The 17,934-nt window shown below is 49.2% G+C and overlaps 1 protein-coding gene across 1 annotated transcript in view; it reads right to left on the bottom strand.

Annotated features, from left to right (window-relative positions):
* Nucleotides 1-3,988: 3,988 nt before the first annotated feature.
* Nucleotides 3,989-17,934, bottom strand: part of LOC144170109 (uncharacterized) — a gene marked incomplete in the record, with an annotated part of 189,025 nt that continues 175,079 nt past the window's right edge. Inside the window, 5 exon segments of the mRNA XM_077699680.1 lie at nucleotides 3,989-4,704; nucleotides 6,814-6,892; nucleotides 7,365-7,567; nucleotides 15,465-15,533; nucleotides 17,701-17,928. Coding sequence (XP_077555806.1) covers nucleotides 4,669-4,704; nucleotides 6,814-6,892; nucleotides 7,365-7,567; nucleotides 15,465-15,533; nucleotides 17,701-17,928 — 615 coding nt within the window.

Raw genomic sequence — 17,934 nt, 5'->3', positions numbered from 1 at the left:
TCCCTCTTTTTGTAGTTGAGAAACGAACAAGCAGAGACCAGACTAAACAGAGAACCAAGTTGCAAAGGCGAGAAGAAACACTGAGAACGCCCACCTACCTTTCGTGGTGGTTGTTGTTTCACGGCGCGTGGCACACACCCACTAGAAGACTTGCCAGTCATTAGGGTAAGAAACAAATTCATCGACGGATTCGGGGGGTGGGGGGGGGGGAGACTAATGATAATTTAAGTGCCGGGGGTGGGAGAGAATTATTGGTGAGAGAAAATAAAAGGCTAGTGATGAAGCAAGTTTTAACCTCCACTCCGTCTTCTTTCTTTCAATGAAATTCAAAGATGGTGGGTGGACGCTGCCCCATCTATCGTCCTAGTTTAGCGTTGATGAGGTCGCTAATTGAGGAGCTTCTGCACCAGGCACAAAGTATAAATAATGAAACGTATCTTTCTCTGTTTATGCCATAATATTTATAGTAGCGACGTATGGGAACAGATTTTAAGGTTACGTGGGTTGTTTTGCGGTTATTTTGCTAGCGCCAGGGAGGAGCGAGTGTCCTGTAACATTCCGCACGACTCGTGTATTGTGTTTGGCTGTGTCTCGAGTGCCGTTTCACTAAAGCAACGCTCCAGGCGTTCCATGAAAGAAGTGCAGTGTCTGGATTTTAACAGAACAGCTGTTTAAGCTTTTACTTCCGCCGTGGAGCGTTACTAGAAAACTCAGCCCTGCCGAGCGCACGTGCGCGTGTGTCTCGTGAGGAGGTCATGGCGTCGTCCAGGCTTGCGCCTGGGCTTGAGCCACGTAAGGAGTTCGCAAAAGTTACCAAGAAAAAAAAATACCGAGTGCACGTGAGCGAGCGCCCGGTGCCGGCCAGCTCGACCTTAGAGAACACTCTGGCCGGCGTTTGTGGCGTCACCTCTCGAGTGTTCTTCTATATACTCGCCTGTTAACGTTTGCTCGCTCCCGAAGCGGGTAGCACAGACACCGAGTTCGCGCTACAGACGCCTAGTTCGCGGCGCCGGTTGCCGCTGGTTCTAACGTGCTAACGCGGTCCACTTTGGGAGAGATGTGGAAGCCTGCGAACAAAACAATCCGGACCTACCAGACTTTCAGCGGCAAGTTTGTAAATCCATGTGAGGTGCAACAGAAGGAAGAGGGGCCGCCTGGTCTTGCATTTTCTCCAGCGTCGCATCACTAGCGCAAGCTGCGCCAATTTTGTTCCGCTCTCCCTAACATCACGTAACGTAACCTAACCTAACAAAACTTAATGAACTGAAAACAACCGTTTGAAACTCTAAAAACTAAGGTAAACCACCTAAAATACCATTCAAACTAAAGATGAAAAAAAAATGCAGGAGGCAAGAGCCGGACACAAACCACCGTCCTTGGCATTGGGTATCTACCTCTGCACCACAGCTGCAGACGCTCTGCGCTCCGCTAGCCAAGTGTTAAAAATTAAAGCGGAGAGTTGGGCGAGTTTGTTACCGACTAATGAACTCATACTTCTGGCGAACTTCACACTGGACGAAGAAGGAAAAGACAAAACACACGCTAGACTTCCATTGGTTTATGACAAAAGGGAACAAGAAAGCACTCTTATCTGTAGATGAATCGAGAAAAATAACATTAGTCCATTAAAATTAAACGCCGCAAACTTCGCACTCGCTTTTATCACTATTTACAGTGAAGAACAAGCAATACCTGGTCACACGACATGCTGTGTACCGACACGTGTGTCCAGCAGTCACCGATTACGCATGGTCATGAGACACCCCTTCTCCTCACAAAAAGTTGATTTCTTTGGCCCAAATGGTCAAAGATGGTGCGCTGACGCAGTTCTCGCCCTCCCTGTTTATCACAAAAGCCTTTATCAGTTTGATAACAATATTTAAGCGAGATGGGCGTCTGCACGAATTTCGGCGCGCACCCGCACCGATGGCAATTGCCAGCGAGGTGGCCAGCCCCAGTCTGCGCATCCACAGCTGCGCGACGCCCTCTCAACCTATCACTGCGGCACCTGCCGGTTTGACCGACGTAGCACCGATTGCACGCCAAAGGGATCTGGTAAAACACACCCGTCGCGCCCGTCGGAACGTCTGGATGACTGCGCTGCAGGTTTTGATGCGTCGCGTAGCCTCAACACAACTTTTGCAGGTTTGGAGTGCTGCCTGCTGCGGAAGTAACCGTCATCCAGGACACCTAAGAGGCTAAACTAGATAGGTGCAACCAAGCTAGGAAGGCGTTTAGGGACACAAGCAGCACTCCCTGATCAAAGAAGGATCTGGCCATCCTGGTGCCGTATTTGGCTCCCACCTCCTATGACTGAGCAGTGTAATGCTCGGCCTTCAGTCCCAGAAGCTGTAGAGCACCTGAACACGGCGGTGGTCAGGCCAGCAATACACCAGAGTGTGCTAAGAATCTCTGGGTTCGGACAAGGCCGCTTTTGCAACTTGAACCGGGAACTGGAACCGCGTTCAACAACGGAAAAAATTATGGCTAAGGTTTCATGATGTATTGTGTCGGAGACGAATTTTTTGGAGGGGATGACCGACGTTAACGCTCGAGAAAAGTAAAAGTTGCTCAGTACCTTTGTCAGAAATCCTGTGTCACATGCATGTCATGTGCTAAAAAGCTTCGCTAGTGATCCACTAGCACACAGCGCAATGCATAAACGCGCCTTATGTCGTCCCCTCTAACTTGTCCATTCAGATAGTGCTGTCGTCTAGAAGAGGTGAAGCGAACTAGTGCGTCATGACGCTAATGAGCGCCGATAGTTGGCGCCTCGATAGGGCAGCGTGTAGTAGCGGAAGCTGCTGTGTTTACCCGTCCGCCGCCTATGGGCAACGCCGCCCAGCTTGTGGAGCGCCGCCGCAGCGTTCCACAAGCTGAGCTCTTCGGAACGCAAGCGTCTGGCGTACACGCCACGGATTAGGACCAATGTGGTCGCACCTTTGCCTAAGCGATACGCCAGCAGCAGGGCGTCACTCGAGCCAAGCACACCCACAAAACTGCAGCCGACCTACAAATCATGCTCCTTTCGATGTAGCGTACTGTGACTTTCCCAAACGATTCGCTGACAACCCGTTCGGCTTCGTTCACATGGTTTACGAGCGCCTGGGGTTTCAATCATATTTACGCAATGCTCCGGCGCGAATAATCCAGTGTTTGCGTCCAACATGCGACATGCGTCCAACATGCGTCCAACATGCGTCCAACAGTGCCATACCGGCGAAATATAAATAGCGGTGTGCAAGTTCACATCGATGCACGATAAACATTTAAATGCTCCTGTCAAGCCACATTTCACTTTCGTGTTTTTCCGATTCCTTTGAAAGGAGGATCAACCACATTTTTTTTATCCCGTTTCGCGTCTACTTGTTCGCACTACACTATAAGCAGAGAATCTACGCCCGTGTTTCCAAACTTGTGCTCCATAACTAAGGTCACCTTGCCCCCTTTTTAACAGCGGAGCTGTTGTAGCTGGCTGTAATGTGTGGCGCGTAACGCGTTAAGAATTCAAAGAAAATGCAGAGCGCTCGTGAGCACGTGCCCCGCTGTGACCGCCCAGCGTCCCCGGGCTAGGACTGTGCAACGCCTTTCCGAGACAACTTGCAGGTCCCGCTTCCTCGATTTGACGAGCAGGAACTGGTGGTGGAAGTCTACAATGGCGAGGATGAGCTTGCAGAAAACATGTCCACTACTAGCGCAGTGCAAAGCGATGACGGAATATGTAAATGAACAATTTCAATCTTGTACAAATGCGTGGGGATGTGTCCTTCACTGCTCACGTAGAAGTCCTGCAGCTTCGCTACTTTTCAACCCTTGCGCGACATTGTGCACGCTTCCCCAGTTTTTTCCTGGCCTCCTGTTGAGTGGTGCAGCGAGAAAGGTGGAGCTAGCTACACATTAATGAAGTCTTATACCACAAAAACACACATGAAGCAATAAATTACGGGGCCATAAAAATAAATCAGCAAAAACTCTCAGTAAACGGCATTTTCTACGCCGTATTCGTTTATTTCAGCTACATCCAATGAGCACACAAAACAGGCAAACATTTCAGTCCGACTTTATTGAAGCGACACCTAACATGAGGTTGGAGTTTCGGCCTGAGATCAGATCGACTGTTATTTCACACAGCAGAAGCTACACCGAAGCCGCAGGTGCAATAAATATACGGCCAGCGAAGAAATATTCCCAAGGACTGAATCTTCTTTTCTTTGGTGTTTACTCCCTGTTTTTTTTTTCTTTTCTTTTGTTCAGGGTAAACATAAGGAACCAAGCTTACACACGAGCACATTGGAGAGAGAATGATAGAAGTTTCAGAAGCAAGCTGAACACGTGACGAGTTCAGTGAAAGATTGCCGTTGACAAGGGGACAACAAAGTGAAAGAAAACTAGTAGTCACAACGCTGCGGCGTGATTAGTGCAGCAAAACCAAAAAAATAGAAGCGATGAGTGACAATGGGTTTTCCTTTGTAGTGGAACGTGGCAAAGCCTCGCCGAATCTCGCCGCAGCGTCCCGAAGAGTCTCGTCGCCTTCCACTCAGGACCGCACACGGGCGTACAGCCTTTGTATGTACACGTGGATCGGCACGTCGCATGATCCCATCAAAGGCTGTTTTCTTTGACGGTGGGTCTGCTCGAACCTGGTGTAACTTCTGTGCAGGGGAAGTTTCACGTGGATATTTCTTTCTTTAGCTTGGCAATCACCTGAAGCAAAGCAGACAAAGCCACCAGATGTTGCAACACTGCGCGCTTTTACGGGCAAGAGCAACCCTATACAATGGCTGAGCTAACAGCCTCATGATCCACTCTAGCTGCTTCTTTGAATGCGCACCGTATTAGCATCGGTAGTATGAACGGGTAACTTATTTGCAGCGTGTAGTTTAGACTGCGTACAGCAGTGGGCCACATTTCGATGTCATAAGCCTTGGGGTCGCACTGCCCCCATTCGTGCTGCACGATTATCCTGGGCTTGTTATCATTTGTAACATTAATAAGAAGCGGGATGAAACACCTTTGTCGCCGCCCACCAAAACACATCTGTACTGATATCACGTGTGACGATTCCAGCGTTACGAAACCTGACTGCTTGGAGAACACAGAAGAGTGCCATTTTTTACCGTGCGAGTGTGGTACGAAATCGGTAGTTCAGCAATTTGATTTACAATAAGCGAAATAATAAAAAAGGAGACAAATACCAAGTCCACACCAGTACAAATTGAAGATCAGAATCCAGCAGCTGTGTAGGCGCTATATATTTCGTAACTAGGTAATATTGGGCGTCGGAAGGTTGTTCACTCGCGCTGTTCATCCGAAACTCGAAAACATCTTGTTTGCTTTGCTAGCACAACGAAAGCCTTCTTTCAAAGCAGGTGTTAATCATACGGGAAAATAAAAGAGCGATGAACACAGGGAGTAGAGAGAGGGATTACAAAACAGCGCTGTGGTGCGAATCATCTCTTTCGTCCATCTCTTATTACTTTGTTTTGTTTTCGGTCATGCTTCACCAACTCGCCCGGGCGTCCGCGTTATGTATCGGTCAAAGTACAAACTCCCGACTAACCATTTTTCATTTTACGGCTCACCTGTTAACGATTTTTTTTCTCACTTGTTCACCTCCTATGCCAGTCTCAAAATAGCAACCACAAGATTCAAGGGTTACCTGGCACCCTCTCAGTACGTCTGAATAATTTTTAGAAGAACTTTTGTTATGCCTGAGAGAATGTTTTCCCATTAATAAAAGGCGGGAATCATAAAAAACTAGGAAGTAATTCCTCGCCGATCATTAGAAAGCAAAAAGATCACGGTGCCGCAAACAGGCGCAGGTAGTTCCTTTAACGTGTTATAGCATAAAACCCTTCTTTTTGCCCACTATTTCAAATCATTCTTTGTAGCTGTGCCACATTTTAATACAAAATGTAAATACGCCCCATGCGATCACTTTCGGGATTTGCAGGGCGTGACGCCACGTATCCTCGTTATTTCCGTCTGGCCACTACACCCATGAACTTAAACTTATTCCTTAATGAAGAGATGGGCCCGATCAGCAAGCACAAATTTTGACGGTTTGCAGCTCGCGCAATCAACTTAACCAATAAAAATATTGCGCCCAAGAAAGTACTTTGGAGTGGGTAAACATAGTTCCCTTGCAGACCAAGACATCACGTTGGACTCCTTTAGGAAGAAAAAACAGGTTTGAATGCCTCTGGGCTGTGGCTAAAAGTTATTGAATTAGCTAGTATAAAGGTCACCACTAAGTGTGCTTGTGAAATATATCATCAGCGCGAAACTATAGCAAGGACAAAGAGTGGGAAAAAACCACAGTACGAGCATTGTCATGGCTTGGGTAGCGCTGCCAAGTATTTAGCGGTAATAACAACCAAATAGCCCAGAGAGAGAGAGAGAGAGAGAGAGAGAGAGAGAGAGAGAGAGAGAGAGAGAGAGAGAGAGAGAGAGAGAGATATTCAATGAGAACTGGAAAAGTGAGCCCTGTTCATGATGGACCTTTATGTGCCACATGAGTAGAATTATGCGAGATGATCATGGTGGGATGTTCTAGGGTGCAGAGCCAGGCGAGAAATGTAGGGAAATGTTGGAAGCAGAAAATACTAGAAATACGGTAAAATGAGTTAAAAATACAGTTCATACAGAAAAGAGAATACTAGACAAATAAAAAGAAAGGTATACAAAAAAGAACGTGAGCGAGTGCACATTAAAATCACTCGCTTTGTTTGAGAACTAAAGAGTTTTTCAATTTCGGCTATCCGCGTAATTGTGATGTCATGCACAACGAACTCTCACGCAGAACCTACTCACAGATTTAAGCTTGGCAATCTCTTTCGTTTCGGACGCCCTCACTACGTCGTTAGTGATCTGACGAACGCGGGTGGCGTACCTGCAGGAAAGAGACAAGGCACCGCAATTAACTCAACAGTCGAAGGCGTGGGGATTGAGCTGCTTATCTGTTACGAAAACATTATTGTTGTCAGCCTAGCAATATTACCGGCGCTAGAACTGACTGTTACACAGCAAAACAGGACGCAGACAACGACAGAATGTTGCTGTTGTTCGTGTTGTGCTCTCGCTATGATTGGTCCTGGCGTTATTCATTATACAATATACAAAGTCGAACAAAATAAACCATCTGTCCTACCATGCAATCAGCGCTGATAATTAGGAGAAAAGAAGAATAGTGACATCGCTCATCGTAACACATCAGATAGGCTCTACCGGTCATAGTGGTTAGCCACGAGGGAACGCCAGGATAGAGGATGCAGCTCAATTTTGTTGTTTCAAATAGCTGACAACCCCTTTCTTCTTTCTTCTGTTTGTAGAAACTGAGCGTTTAATAGTTATCATGGACGTACACGAGGGAGTTGACGGTCTCCTCGGCGTGTTCGCTGCTGGGCGAGACGTTGACGAACATGAGCGTCTTGGCCGTGCCGCCCAGAGAATCCTGCATCAGCATGGTGAGCTTGTTGTTCCGGTAAGGCACATGCGACTGCTGCGTCGCCAGAGCCTGGATCACGTCGCCTAGCGCCGACAGCGACTTGTTGATGCTGTTCGTCTCCTGCGCAAGCAACCATGTCGCGCAATCTGTGAAAATTGTTGACAGCCGCTCATCCAGTCGATATTGCAATTGTTCAATTATTGGGATGTTACGTAAAGCCAGGATTGACACCCCAGATATCAGCACGGGCTATAGAATTCCACGCAGAGGCTTTCATACATTGCTTTTGTCGCCATATTCACAGAACCCTCAATATTTCGTAACCGTAATACGGATTTACCGGGGAAGACATAGGATAGCTCAATTTAGTTAACGTTCAATTAAAGATTTTCAAACTAACCATGTGGCAAGTAAGGCGGCCTATTTTTTGCTGGCGGAAAGATGCAACAGATAAGTTACGAAACCGCGACCTCGGCGATAAGTTTCAGGTTTCATAGCTAGCTTCTACAAAGTTCGGGCGAGACGAGAAGTTCAGTTCCGGCTCTACTTCCAGTTTGCTCCAGTTTTTTTTTTTTTTTACGTAGGTATGTACGGATAGTTGGAGCGCCTTGAATGGCCTATTCGAAGACGACGGTACAACGACGATACGGCCGTGTGTAAGCTCGAGCTCATCTTATTCGTCTGTGTAGCTAAATAGCGGAATAAGCGGGTTATTAAGGTAGCGTACTGGGAAACTTGTGGTAAGTGTTCATCGTGTAAGAAACAGCGCAGGGAAAGCACTGTATAAGAGTCGGTGGCATACAAGAACGAAACTTAGACTCATACAAGCATACAAAACAGAGAATGAGGGGTGCGGACGTGTATATACACATACATGTAAAAACAAACTACAACACCAAAAGGGCGATATTATTGGAGAGACATCAACACCTTCATTTATTCACGTGAAGAAACAGTGATGTATTATTCAAGCAGTTATTGGCTCCTTGATATATACGAAACGCCTCCAATGGTTACCCAGTTGCTTGGCTTTTGTTGTTGGATACTGGACCCATTCTATCAAACCTCGGAGCACACCGATCTCCCCTTGCAGTGCATCAAGAGATGCGTGTGCACCCTCCAAATTAACCAGCTCCTACGTTCACTTTATCGGGTATTGACTCATATGCCTGTTCGTCCGTAATAAACCCGACCCCGTGAGGAGGGTATCCTAGAAACGACGCCCTGCGAACCCCGCACTAATGCATCCACATGCCTGATCACACAATGGGGATCGCACCTAATACTTTTCACGACCGGTTCCTCCTTTCCACGGATGTACCCTGATGTCTCAGCTTATTACGCACAAAAAAAAAAAAAAGGAAAGAACGTTCACCCCGTGTCTCTGCCCCATCTTTCTCAGTCGGTATGGCAGACAGTACAATAGCAAGTCTCTTTGGCTGCTACAGTCTCTGATCACCATTTTTTTAACAGCGAAGCTGTTGTTGCTGGTGGTAATGTGTGCTGTGTGCGCCGTAATCAAAAGACTGGGTTATAGTTACTCTCACCGTTCACCGCGTACGTGAGCACGTATTTTACGAGGAGCGGCCGGCCTCGTCCAGGCTTGCGCGTAGCGCTCGCAAATCAAAATTGAAAGAAAACAGTTCACGTGCGTCCGCTCATCAAGGGGGAAGCACAAGAGAGAGAGAGAGAAACTTTATTGCGTGTCCGGCAGAGGGAATTAGGCCGTGGGGGTCGGCCCCGATCCCGGGCGGGTCGAGCCCGTAATGGTTTGCGCCACCGCAGGTCCTTCCCGCTGTCGGGTCAGGGCTTCCTCCACCTGCCGGACGGCCTGGAGTTGTGTGTTGTAGTCTGAGGAGGTGATGGCTTCACGCACTTCTGGTGGCGATTCTTGTGCTTCAGAGTGTGTTTGTAGGTGAGTGCAATCGTTGAGGATCTGCGCTGTCGTAGCGGGGGCAGTCTTGCAGATGATGCAACGGTCGGTGTTGTATGGCGTTGGGTAGATGTATCTGGCGAGCACGGGTGTCAGGATTGAGTCCGTCTGTAGCTGGCGGTATAGCATGCCTTCGCGGCGCGTTAGTTGCGGGTGTGGGGCAGGGAGTCGCTGCCTGTTGTGGCGGTACCATCTCAGGATGTCTCCGTACGTCTCCAGTGGTACTGGTTTGCTCTCTTCGGCTCGCAGTTGGCTGTTCCGATTGCGGTCCGAGTGTTGGCTGGTGTGCGTCGCGCGGTACGTAAGTCCTCGCGCTGCGCGGTCAGCCTCCTCGTTCCGGTTACGGATCCGCCCCTCCGGGTCGAGCGGTCCCACGTGTGCAGGATACCAACTGATAAAGATCGGGTGCTGGCGGGTTTGGCCCGTCCTGTGTAGGAAGCGGACCGTACTGGTGCTTGTTGTGTTGTTCGCAAAGCGGAGGATCGCTGTTTGTGAGTCGCTGAGTGTCGTTCTACATCGAGGGTCGGTCGCGGCGAGGGGGATCGCGAGCTCTTCTGCGTGATGCGAGTCCGTGGTCTTGAAGCTGCCGGCCGTGCGGATTGTTCCATCGGATGCTGCGATTGCGACTGCCGTGTAGTAGTTGGGCCGGGCGCGGTCTTCCGCCGCGTCGACGTAGTATGCGGTGTTATCCGCGGCGTACGTGGGGGCTAGCGATCGGGCTCTAGCCAGCCGGCGTTCTGGATGGTGTTCCGGGTTCGTAATCTTGGGAAGTGGGCGGACTCGGAGGAGTCTGAGCATGGGTTCGGATAGGATGGTCGTGTCCTCGGCGGGCTGGTTGCGGGGCCTGATATTCACTTGTTGCACGATGTGTCGTCCAGAGCGCGTGGTCGACAGCCGGGCTATCTGGGACGTGTTTTGGGCTTCTGCTATTTCTGCCAGAGTGTTGTGGACGCCGAGGTCGAGAAGCCGGTCTGTGCGTGAGTGCTGGTAGAGGCCGATCGCTGTTCGGTAGGCTTTGCGTATTGCCGCGTCAATTTTCTCACGCTCGGCCTTGCTCCAGTTGTGGTACGGGGCTATGTAGGCGACGTGGCTGATAGCGAAAGACTGCAGGAGTCTCAGTACATGTGCTTCTTTCATGCCGGCGTGTCTCGATGAGACCCGGCGGATCAGCTGCGTGGCCGCGATGATCTTGGTGAGGAGCTTGTTGACTGTGAATCCGTTGCGTCTGTGCGCTTCGATGTGCATGCCGAGGACGCGGATTTTAGGGACTTGGGGTATGCTTCCGCCGTCGCGTGTATGTAGTGCTATGTTGGCTGCGGCGTTGCCATCTTTCCGGTTTGGTCCTGGTGGTAGGATAAGCAGCTCAGACTTCGCAGGAGAGCACTTGAGTCCTGTGCCCTCGAGGCTGAACTCGACCGCCTCTTTTGCTTGCTGAAGTGCATTTTCGGTCTGACCATCGCTGCCGCCTCTTGTCCAAATGGTGATGTCATCGGCATATATGGTGTGCCGGATGTCGGGAACAGTGTGCAGGGCCGTGGCTACCCGTATCATGACCAAGTTGAACAAGAGCGGCGAGATAACCGAGCCTTGGGGAGTGCCTTCAGAGCCGAGGGTCTTGGGGACGAGCTCGATGTCGCCGGCGTGGATGGTAACGGTGCGTTCTGTTAGGAGACAACTCGTGCTACCGACGCCCGGTTCGCGAAGCCGGTTGCCCCCGGCTCTAGCTCGTGCTGACGCGTTCCACTTTGGGAGAAACATGAAAGCCTGCAGACAAAACTATCCGGTTCCGCCAGTCACGCATGAGGAAGAAGGCGATATAGATGGATATAACGATGGCTACTAATACCACAGAAAAGCGAGGAAGGAACATGTAAATAAACAGCTTCAAAGCTAATGCAGTGCGTAGTGTTGGGTCCTTCAGTGCTTACATAAAAAGAAATCCTCCAGCTCCGCTATGATTCAAGCCTTGCGCGACGTAGTGGAAGCTGCGCCAATTTTTTGGCTCCCCTGTCTTGAGTTGTCTTATCCAGGCCTCCTCCTCTTCCCCCCCCCCCCCCAAAAAAAAAAAAAAAATTGGGGGGGGGGGGGGGAGGGAGGTATATAATTTTTATGGTTGGACCGCCCTTATATCAACCTTTATTGTATAAACTTGCAGTTCTCCAGTTTGAAGTTGGCTTCCCTTCTCTGGTCATTGCTCATGACTTTTATATTTATTCCGTTAGGCCGGGTTCAGACTGTTGCCGCAACTGTCGTAATAACTGTAAAGAATGACGTCATTTCACGTCTCAGCCAACCGAACTGCGTTACACGCGGTTTTTTTACGTCCATATATCACGATATGGCTTTTGCGTCTGTAGTCTGACCATAGCCTTACACAAAATTTGTGTCCTTTATGTGTGTCGTGTGCTAAAAAGCTTCGCTGGTCATCCACCTTGATAGAGTCGAATATCTCGTGATTTTTATGCACTGGCTCTTCCACTTTATTTTTATCTTTTCTTTTGGCTATTCCGCCGCAAGAACAGGCGCGCATCAAGCGGCGCCGACGGAACCACTGCAAACTAAATTTTGCTTATTTTGTTCACCGGCGACGCCTGACGTCACTACTGTTCCCATCGACGGAAATACGTTCATAGCCGCACGTGTTGAGAAAGATTACGCTGGCTGATATCTGTTGTTACTTTACCAACACGGAAACATGAAGGCGTCGGCGTGCCTACTTTCGGCGAAAGGAATTGAGCTGCGTGGATATGAAAGAAGCAACCGAAGAACAACAGTTCTTCCCTGCCCGTAGCGACGCCGAGTCAGCGCGCCGACACCGCGGTGGTGGGCGCAGGCTCGGCCACGGCCGGACTGGACAAGCGGCGAGCGAAGTGCAAAGTGCGCGCCCGCCGCTCCTCCAGCCCAGCCGTGGCTCGGCATCGCTGTGGGCAGGCAAGACGAAGTGACGAAGCGAGACAAAGTGACGCAGCGGGCCGCGCGTCTCCTCATGGAACATCTGTAAAACCGACCCCGGCGACGGATTCTGTTAACAGCCTCAGGCCTCCAAGATGTGTTTGTGTCGTTTTATGAATGACTGTTTCTTCCGGCGTCTTTCTCCTCTCTCGTGCCTACTTTAACCAATCCCCATCCTGCACATAACAGTACCTATATTGCGAGTGGAGAGGTCGACATTCGACCTTTCCACTCGCAATAGGCGGCTGTACTTTGTTCTTCTGAGTACCGATTATTCAGGAGGCCCCGGTACTTGAACGGCCCAGTGTTAACATCGGCGTGCGGTTTTCCTCCTGGCCCAGGCTTCCTCCTGGCGCTCCTGACGCTTCAGCCTCGGTGGTCCGAAGGCTTCGACCTTACGCAAATTTCCTGTCCGTAGCCAACGTGATGTCCACCTGTGTAAGAGGGAAAGCTGCCCTCTCTCTGTGAGTGTGTGGGCGTCAATTTCAGCGCCATGGATTTTTTTGATTGGCATGTTTCTGAACACAGCGGAGAAAAAGGGTGAAAGGGGACGGACCCAACAGGAGTGCACTGCTCTGTTCAGTCAGTCTCAAACTGCGTAAATTTCTATACATAATGTCTCTTTCTTCGATCTACTCGACCTCAACGTTTGCCCCAGCTCAGCACCAACGGACGACATCACCTGACACGCTAGCAGATCCGCAACACCGGTCACACGACCTGACTGAAAGTGACTACCAGGGAGATCGTAACAGCGCTAGCGCTAGCAGTGGTAACATGGCTAACGTGGTAGGCAAAATAAAATTTCTCGATGTGTGGTTGTGGTGTGACCTGGAGGCAAAGAAATCCGGCTACTGAAGAGGAAAAGGCAGCTGCTGACAAGGACAAGCTACCTAAAATGTTGAAAGGCAGCGGGAAAGCATCAGTGGATCACCCCGAAGTGGTGGGTGCAGAACAACCACATGGATCGGGTAGGCATTTCTGCCTTTACGTCCTATATTCTCTTGGCGGAAGGGGAGGGAATTTTTTTTATAATATTCTGCCGCGTGAATCGTAAACTGCCAGTAAGAACTATGATTTATTGCGTTCACCGGTGAAAGCCATCATTCTTTTGATTAGTTTTCGTTTAACAAATGTTGTGTTGAATGGTGGCTTGGTTTCGTGATCAAGCACATGAAAACTTTACAAAAGACAGCGTATTACGCAAAGTAAACGACTGTCCATTTGCTTCTTGAAGAGCTTTCTGATCTCGTTCGACCACATAATCTAGCTGGTTATATTCCTGTGTGAAATACTTTTTTCCATAACCGAAGTTTTCAACTTCGTAGTGTTTTGAACTTCGTCTGGAAGCCCTCTGCGCAGAGCTATTCAACAGTTGATTTTGTAGCATTTCGTCCAAATTGATCGATACAGTATGTTCGCATTTTCGGTAGGAAACTGGTGTTGGGGGAAAAAATTGTATGAGAAATATGTACCCCCATGTTGATATCCAGTTCCTACATACTGACACTGCGCTCGCGTTAGTTCCACGGTCGCACCGACGCGGCGACGCCATGTCTCGTGTTAGAGCCATCCACGCCGCTGGCGCATTTGGGTCTTTGCCGGCTTTACATTCCTCCTTCACTCTCTCCTGTACCTACTCACTTAAAACCTATTTTGCATGCTTCGCTCCCATGAAGTTTCGCCTTGGACTCCGACTCACAAACACCTCAATGAGCTGGGAATATTTCTGCGCATTTTTTACTAGAGCAACTTTACTCAACCTCTGATGAAATTGCGGGTAATGGTTGCTTCATTTTATAACGAGTACGTAGGTTCGTGCGAGAAAATATGCAGTAATAAAAAAGAACCTTGTCGATATTGCGCCACGGGTGAACCGGTGTTTCAGCGAAGCTGTCATCTGTGTTTGCGCTTAGTATTGGTGCTTTTGACTCCGTTTATTGACGTTGTTCATATGCAGTGCAACATTAGTGGCATTTCGGCGCAGTCCAGTACCGCGATTGTACAGTACCGCACTGTTTAGACAGTTTTTGACTTCGGTATTACGATTAAGTACGGACGCGCCTTCAAGGTTATCCCTTGCGACGTATCGAATCTGTTCCGCTTTTATGTTAACGAGAGTGGAATTGGTGATGATATTGACTCTGTGTGTCATCAACGAAAGATTGCCTGTCATCCATCTTCCGTCACAAGCGATGTGTTGAGGCTGCGCGACTACAACGTCTTCGTTCATCACGATAAGACAATTTCAATGCCACTGCATAAACACAAAGATCACGAGAACAACCGGAGGGTTTGTAAAGGGCGGCTACTCTGCCCTGAGAAGTGGGTCTTAATTGCGATATACTCATTAAATTTCACGTTTCTGAATTTTTGTTCGTTCGTTCTTTTTAAAAATTTTCTGTGGCTCCGCCACCCCCCCCCCCCCCCCCCCCCGCTTCCAACCGCAATCCTGCGTGCGCCACTGAACTCTTTACCTTCTGCCCCAAGCGGAGATAAGCCACGCCGACAACATGGAAAGGGTGGTAGTACAGTCATCATAACGGAGGTAAGCGCTTCAAAAAACAAGGCACACGACAGAAAACGAACAGGCACGGGTGTGTCTTGTTCTTTGAAGCGCAACTTCCGTTATAATGAACTTGAACCAATTATCCCAGCAGCAAGTTTTATTAAGTGCTAGTACAGCTTCCGCAGACGTCCAAGGAAAGTACTACAGAATTTCTTTGCGTTTCTGTGCAGTACCGGATAAAGAAGTACACGGCTAAGGTATTCTGTGCAAAGCCACGCGCGCGGCTTAATGCTCTTGCTTTGACAGAAAAGATGCTGTTGAGATCGAAGCCGTGAATAGAACAACCAGGCTGTCGCAAATTAATTCAACCCCCTCCGTACGGTATATGAAACTTCGCGCACTAATTTAGGCTGTACAGGCGTTGCAAGAGCCACCCCATGTGCTACCGCGGTGTTGAGAGCATGTCGCTATTTCACTGGCGCTCTCCCGTAACAAGTTACACGCGTTGAATGACTCTGTATAAAAACTCAAGTTACTAATACTCGCTGCCATATGCATTTTCCCGTTGTTTAGGCATGCAAGTGATTTACGGGCGTTATGCGGAGAAAGAAAGAAGCGCTCACCTTGATGTGCTGGCCTTCCAGGCCACTCTTGTCTAACCGCTCACTCCCCGCGAGGTCCACAAGGCTCAGCTGTAAGAAAGCAGCAAACGCAGTCCCGATGTCACCACTCTGGCGTTTCGATCCGATTCGAATTCCCTTTAATTCTGCGTTCCGATCCCATCCCACTTCCCTTCAATTCTGCAAGCTGTACAATGAAACGATGATTTGCTCATTGTGTTGCTGTTTGTTTCAGAGTTCTGATCCTATAAACTTGAGCAATTGCTTGGTGTAGTACCTATGTCCAGGTAGCCCTCGTCCCCAACCACTGCGTAGGTTCGAGAGACCAGTCATCTGGTCCTCCCTTCAGTCGGGAGCTGGTCAGTGTGCCCTTGCACTGCTCAAGGGCGGGGAAGGATTGGCATTCAGGAATTGGATGTTTGTGCATTCCCATGTCATTTTGCTCCTTAAGGGCTCTGCACGGGGGGTATTACGTCAGGGGTTGTGTGAGCGCAAAAAATTATATTTTTACGTAAACGAAGTTGACATGACGTATGAATGGTTAATTATGCTGGTAATGGAGACGTGCTGGTGATGATGGCGATACGTTATGTGGCACAAATTGGCTGGTTTCGCGCGAGATGCCTATGCCTTCGTAGGGACTGCACAATTAGAGCGGCATAGCTATGGGCACACAGAGTGTAATGAGATGAGCACCGCAGTTATTAACGCAACTGACTGCGTATGCAGGAAGGTTTCGTCTTTATGTTTCTAGCGCGTATTATCACCCGCAACATATTTATCATTTTATCAGCCGCAGTATAAGCGGCAAGAACAGCACGGAAGGAGTAATCTGCTTCCATAATGATTAACAAGCTTGTTAGCGCGCTAAACGGAGAAGCTAATTGTTTCCGGATGCGTACAGCACGTGGGAGGTAGAAGATGATTAACGCGAGGGCGCGTGTTCTCTTTATTGCCCGCGCCGTGTCAGTTGCACAGCCGCGTACAGATCTGGCCGTGTTACACATGCAACGGCTGTTTCTTCGAACTTTTACCTCTCGCTTTATGACTTTGGTGCGTAACGCCAAGCCCGAGGGTGAAAAGAGATGCAACAGCGAGGCGGCACGAAGCTGGTGCCGTTATATTGCGATCTTCGAGGGTACGAGCATGCCCTGATTCACTTAGAATTGGAAATTAGCCTTAAATAGCAGCGTCCCTTGTTATACCGATACAAAAAAAAAAGCTGTCAAAGCGAAGTAATTAATTTCTCATTTGCCAGACAGCCGCCGAGTCGTGTCGTCGCAGGCTAGCGACAATTTGCGGTAATCTTTATTCGTTCTTGTTTCATGTGGCGGGTTTGGCCTGAGGAGGATATGTCGACAAGTATTGCGTTCAAACGACATCTCTGCTAAAAAACTGACAACTTCGCCAAGTAAACCCGGACCCAGTGTACAGAAGAAGGGAAAAAATTAATCCGGCGCTGAAGTCTGCTTACGTAGTTCGAAGGCGAAAACCTTGTAATTATCAGGCTTCTTTACGGCTACATCGTGTTTGCGGCTTTTCCTTTTATTCATCCTTTGACGCGAATTTCTCCGACGGGCAAACTGGCCGTCAGTTCTCATCCCCATGCACCGCCTTTTTCTTTATTGCCTGACTTGGCATAACACAGCAAATACCACTGTCGTAAATTTTAAAAAAATGCATAACACAACATAACACAACTAACACACAACAAATACAGGCTGTCAAATACAGGAATAACACAACAGATACAGGCTTGGACCAGAAAATGCCTGTAAGCTTAGAAAATTGTATGTCCCGCAAAGGTGTGATGACAAAGTAGTGACAATCATGAGTGATTTGATTGTAATGAAAGTGTGTTTGCACCACGTACACCTGTTCTACTCACTCGCCGCCGCGTTCACCTGTCACGGGTCACGCACCAGGCTCATTCTTGTTCTGTTCTGGCAGGGTGCCCGGTTTTCGCACTGGTTAGCGAATCCGGATTGTGCACGGGCGATTAGGGCTCAAATACCACAAGAACCCAACTGTGTTTTCAAAAGGTACTTGACAGGGGCTACTTTTTACTCTGAAACCGCCACGTGGCACGCTCCACAGTAAGCACATCGGGAACCTGTTAATCTGAGATCCACCTGATTTTCTACAAATAGGGGTTAACCACACTATAGCAGTGCACTGCGCCCCCTGCTGCGGCCCCGACTGGTTGGGTGTGGGTGCGGAGGGTGTGTCGTGCACGTACCTTTCCCCTGAGCACGGCTCCGTTGAGGCGGTTGGTGCTGGTCACCAGGACGGTGGCGACGAAGTGGGACCGAGAGCTCTGCACGTTCATCCGCGTGCAGGCGACGCGCCTGTTGCGCAGCGCGCGCGCGAAGCACTCGCACAGCTGCGCCGAGTTGGACACTTCCTCTGAGGTCACTCCCGGCACGAACGTGTGGCCGCTAGAGTCCTTGCGGACCTCCAGCTTCTCCTGCGC

Source organism: Haemaphysalis longicornis, unplaced genomic scaffold, assembly GCF_048455015.1.
Source record: "Haemaphysalis longicornis isolate Haplotype H1 unplaced genomic scaffold, Haemaphysalis longicornis Haplotype H1 scaffold_2, whole genome shotgun sequence".
NCBI classification, from domain to species: Eukaryota; Metazoa; Arthropoda; class Arachnida; order Ixodida; family Ixodidae; genus Haemaphysalis; species Haemaphysalis longicornis.
This window is presented reverse-complemented; position numbering and strand designations above follow the sequence as displayed.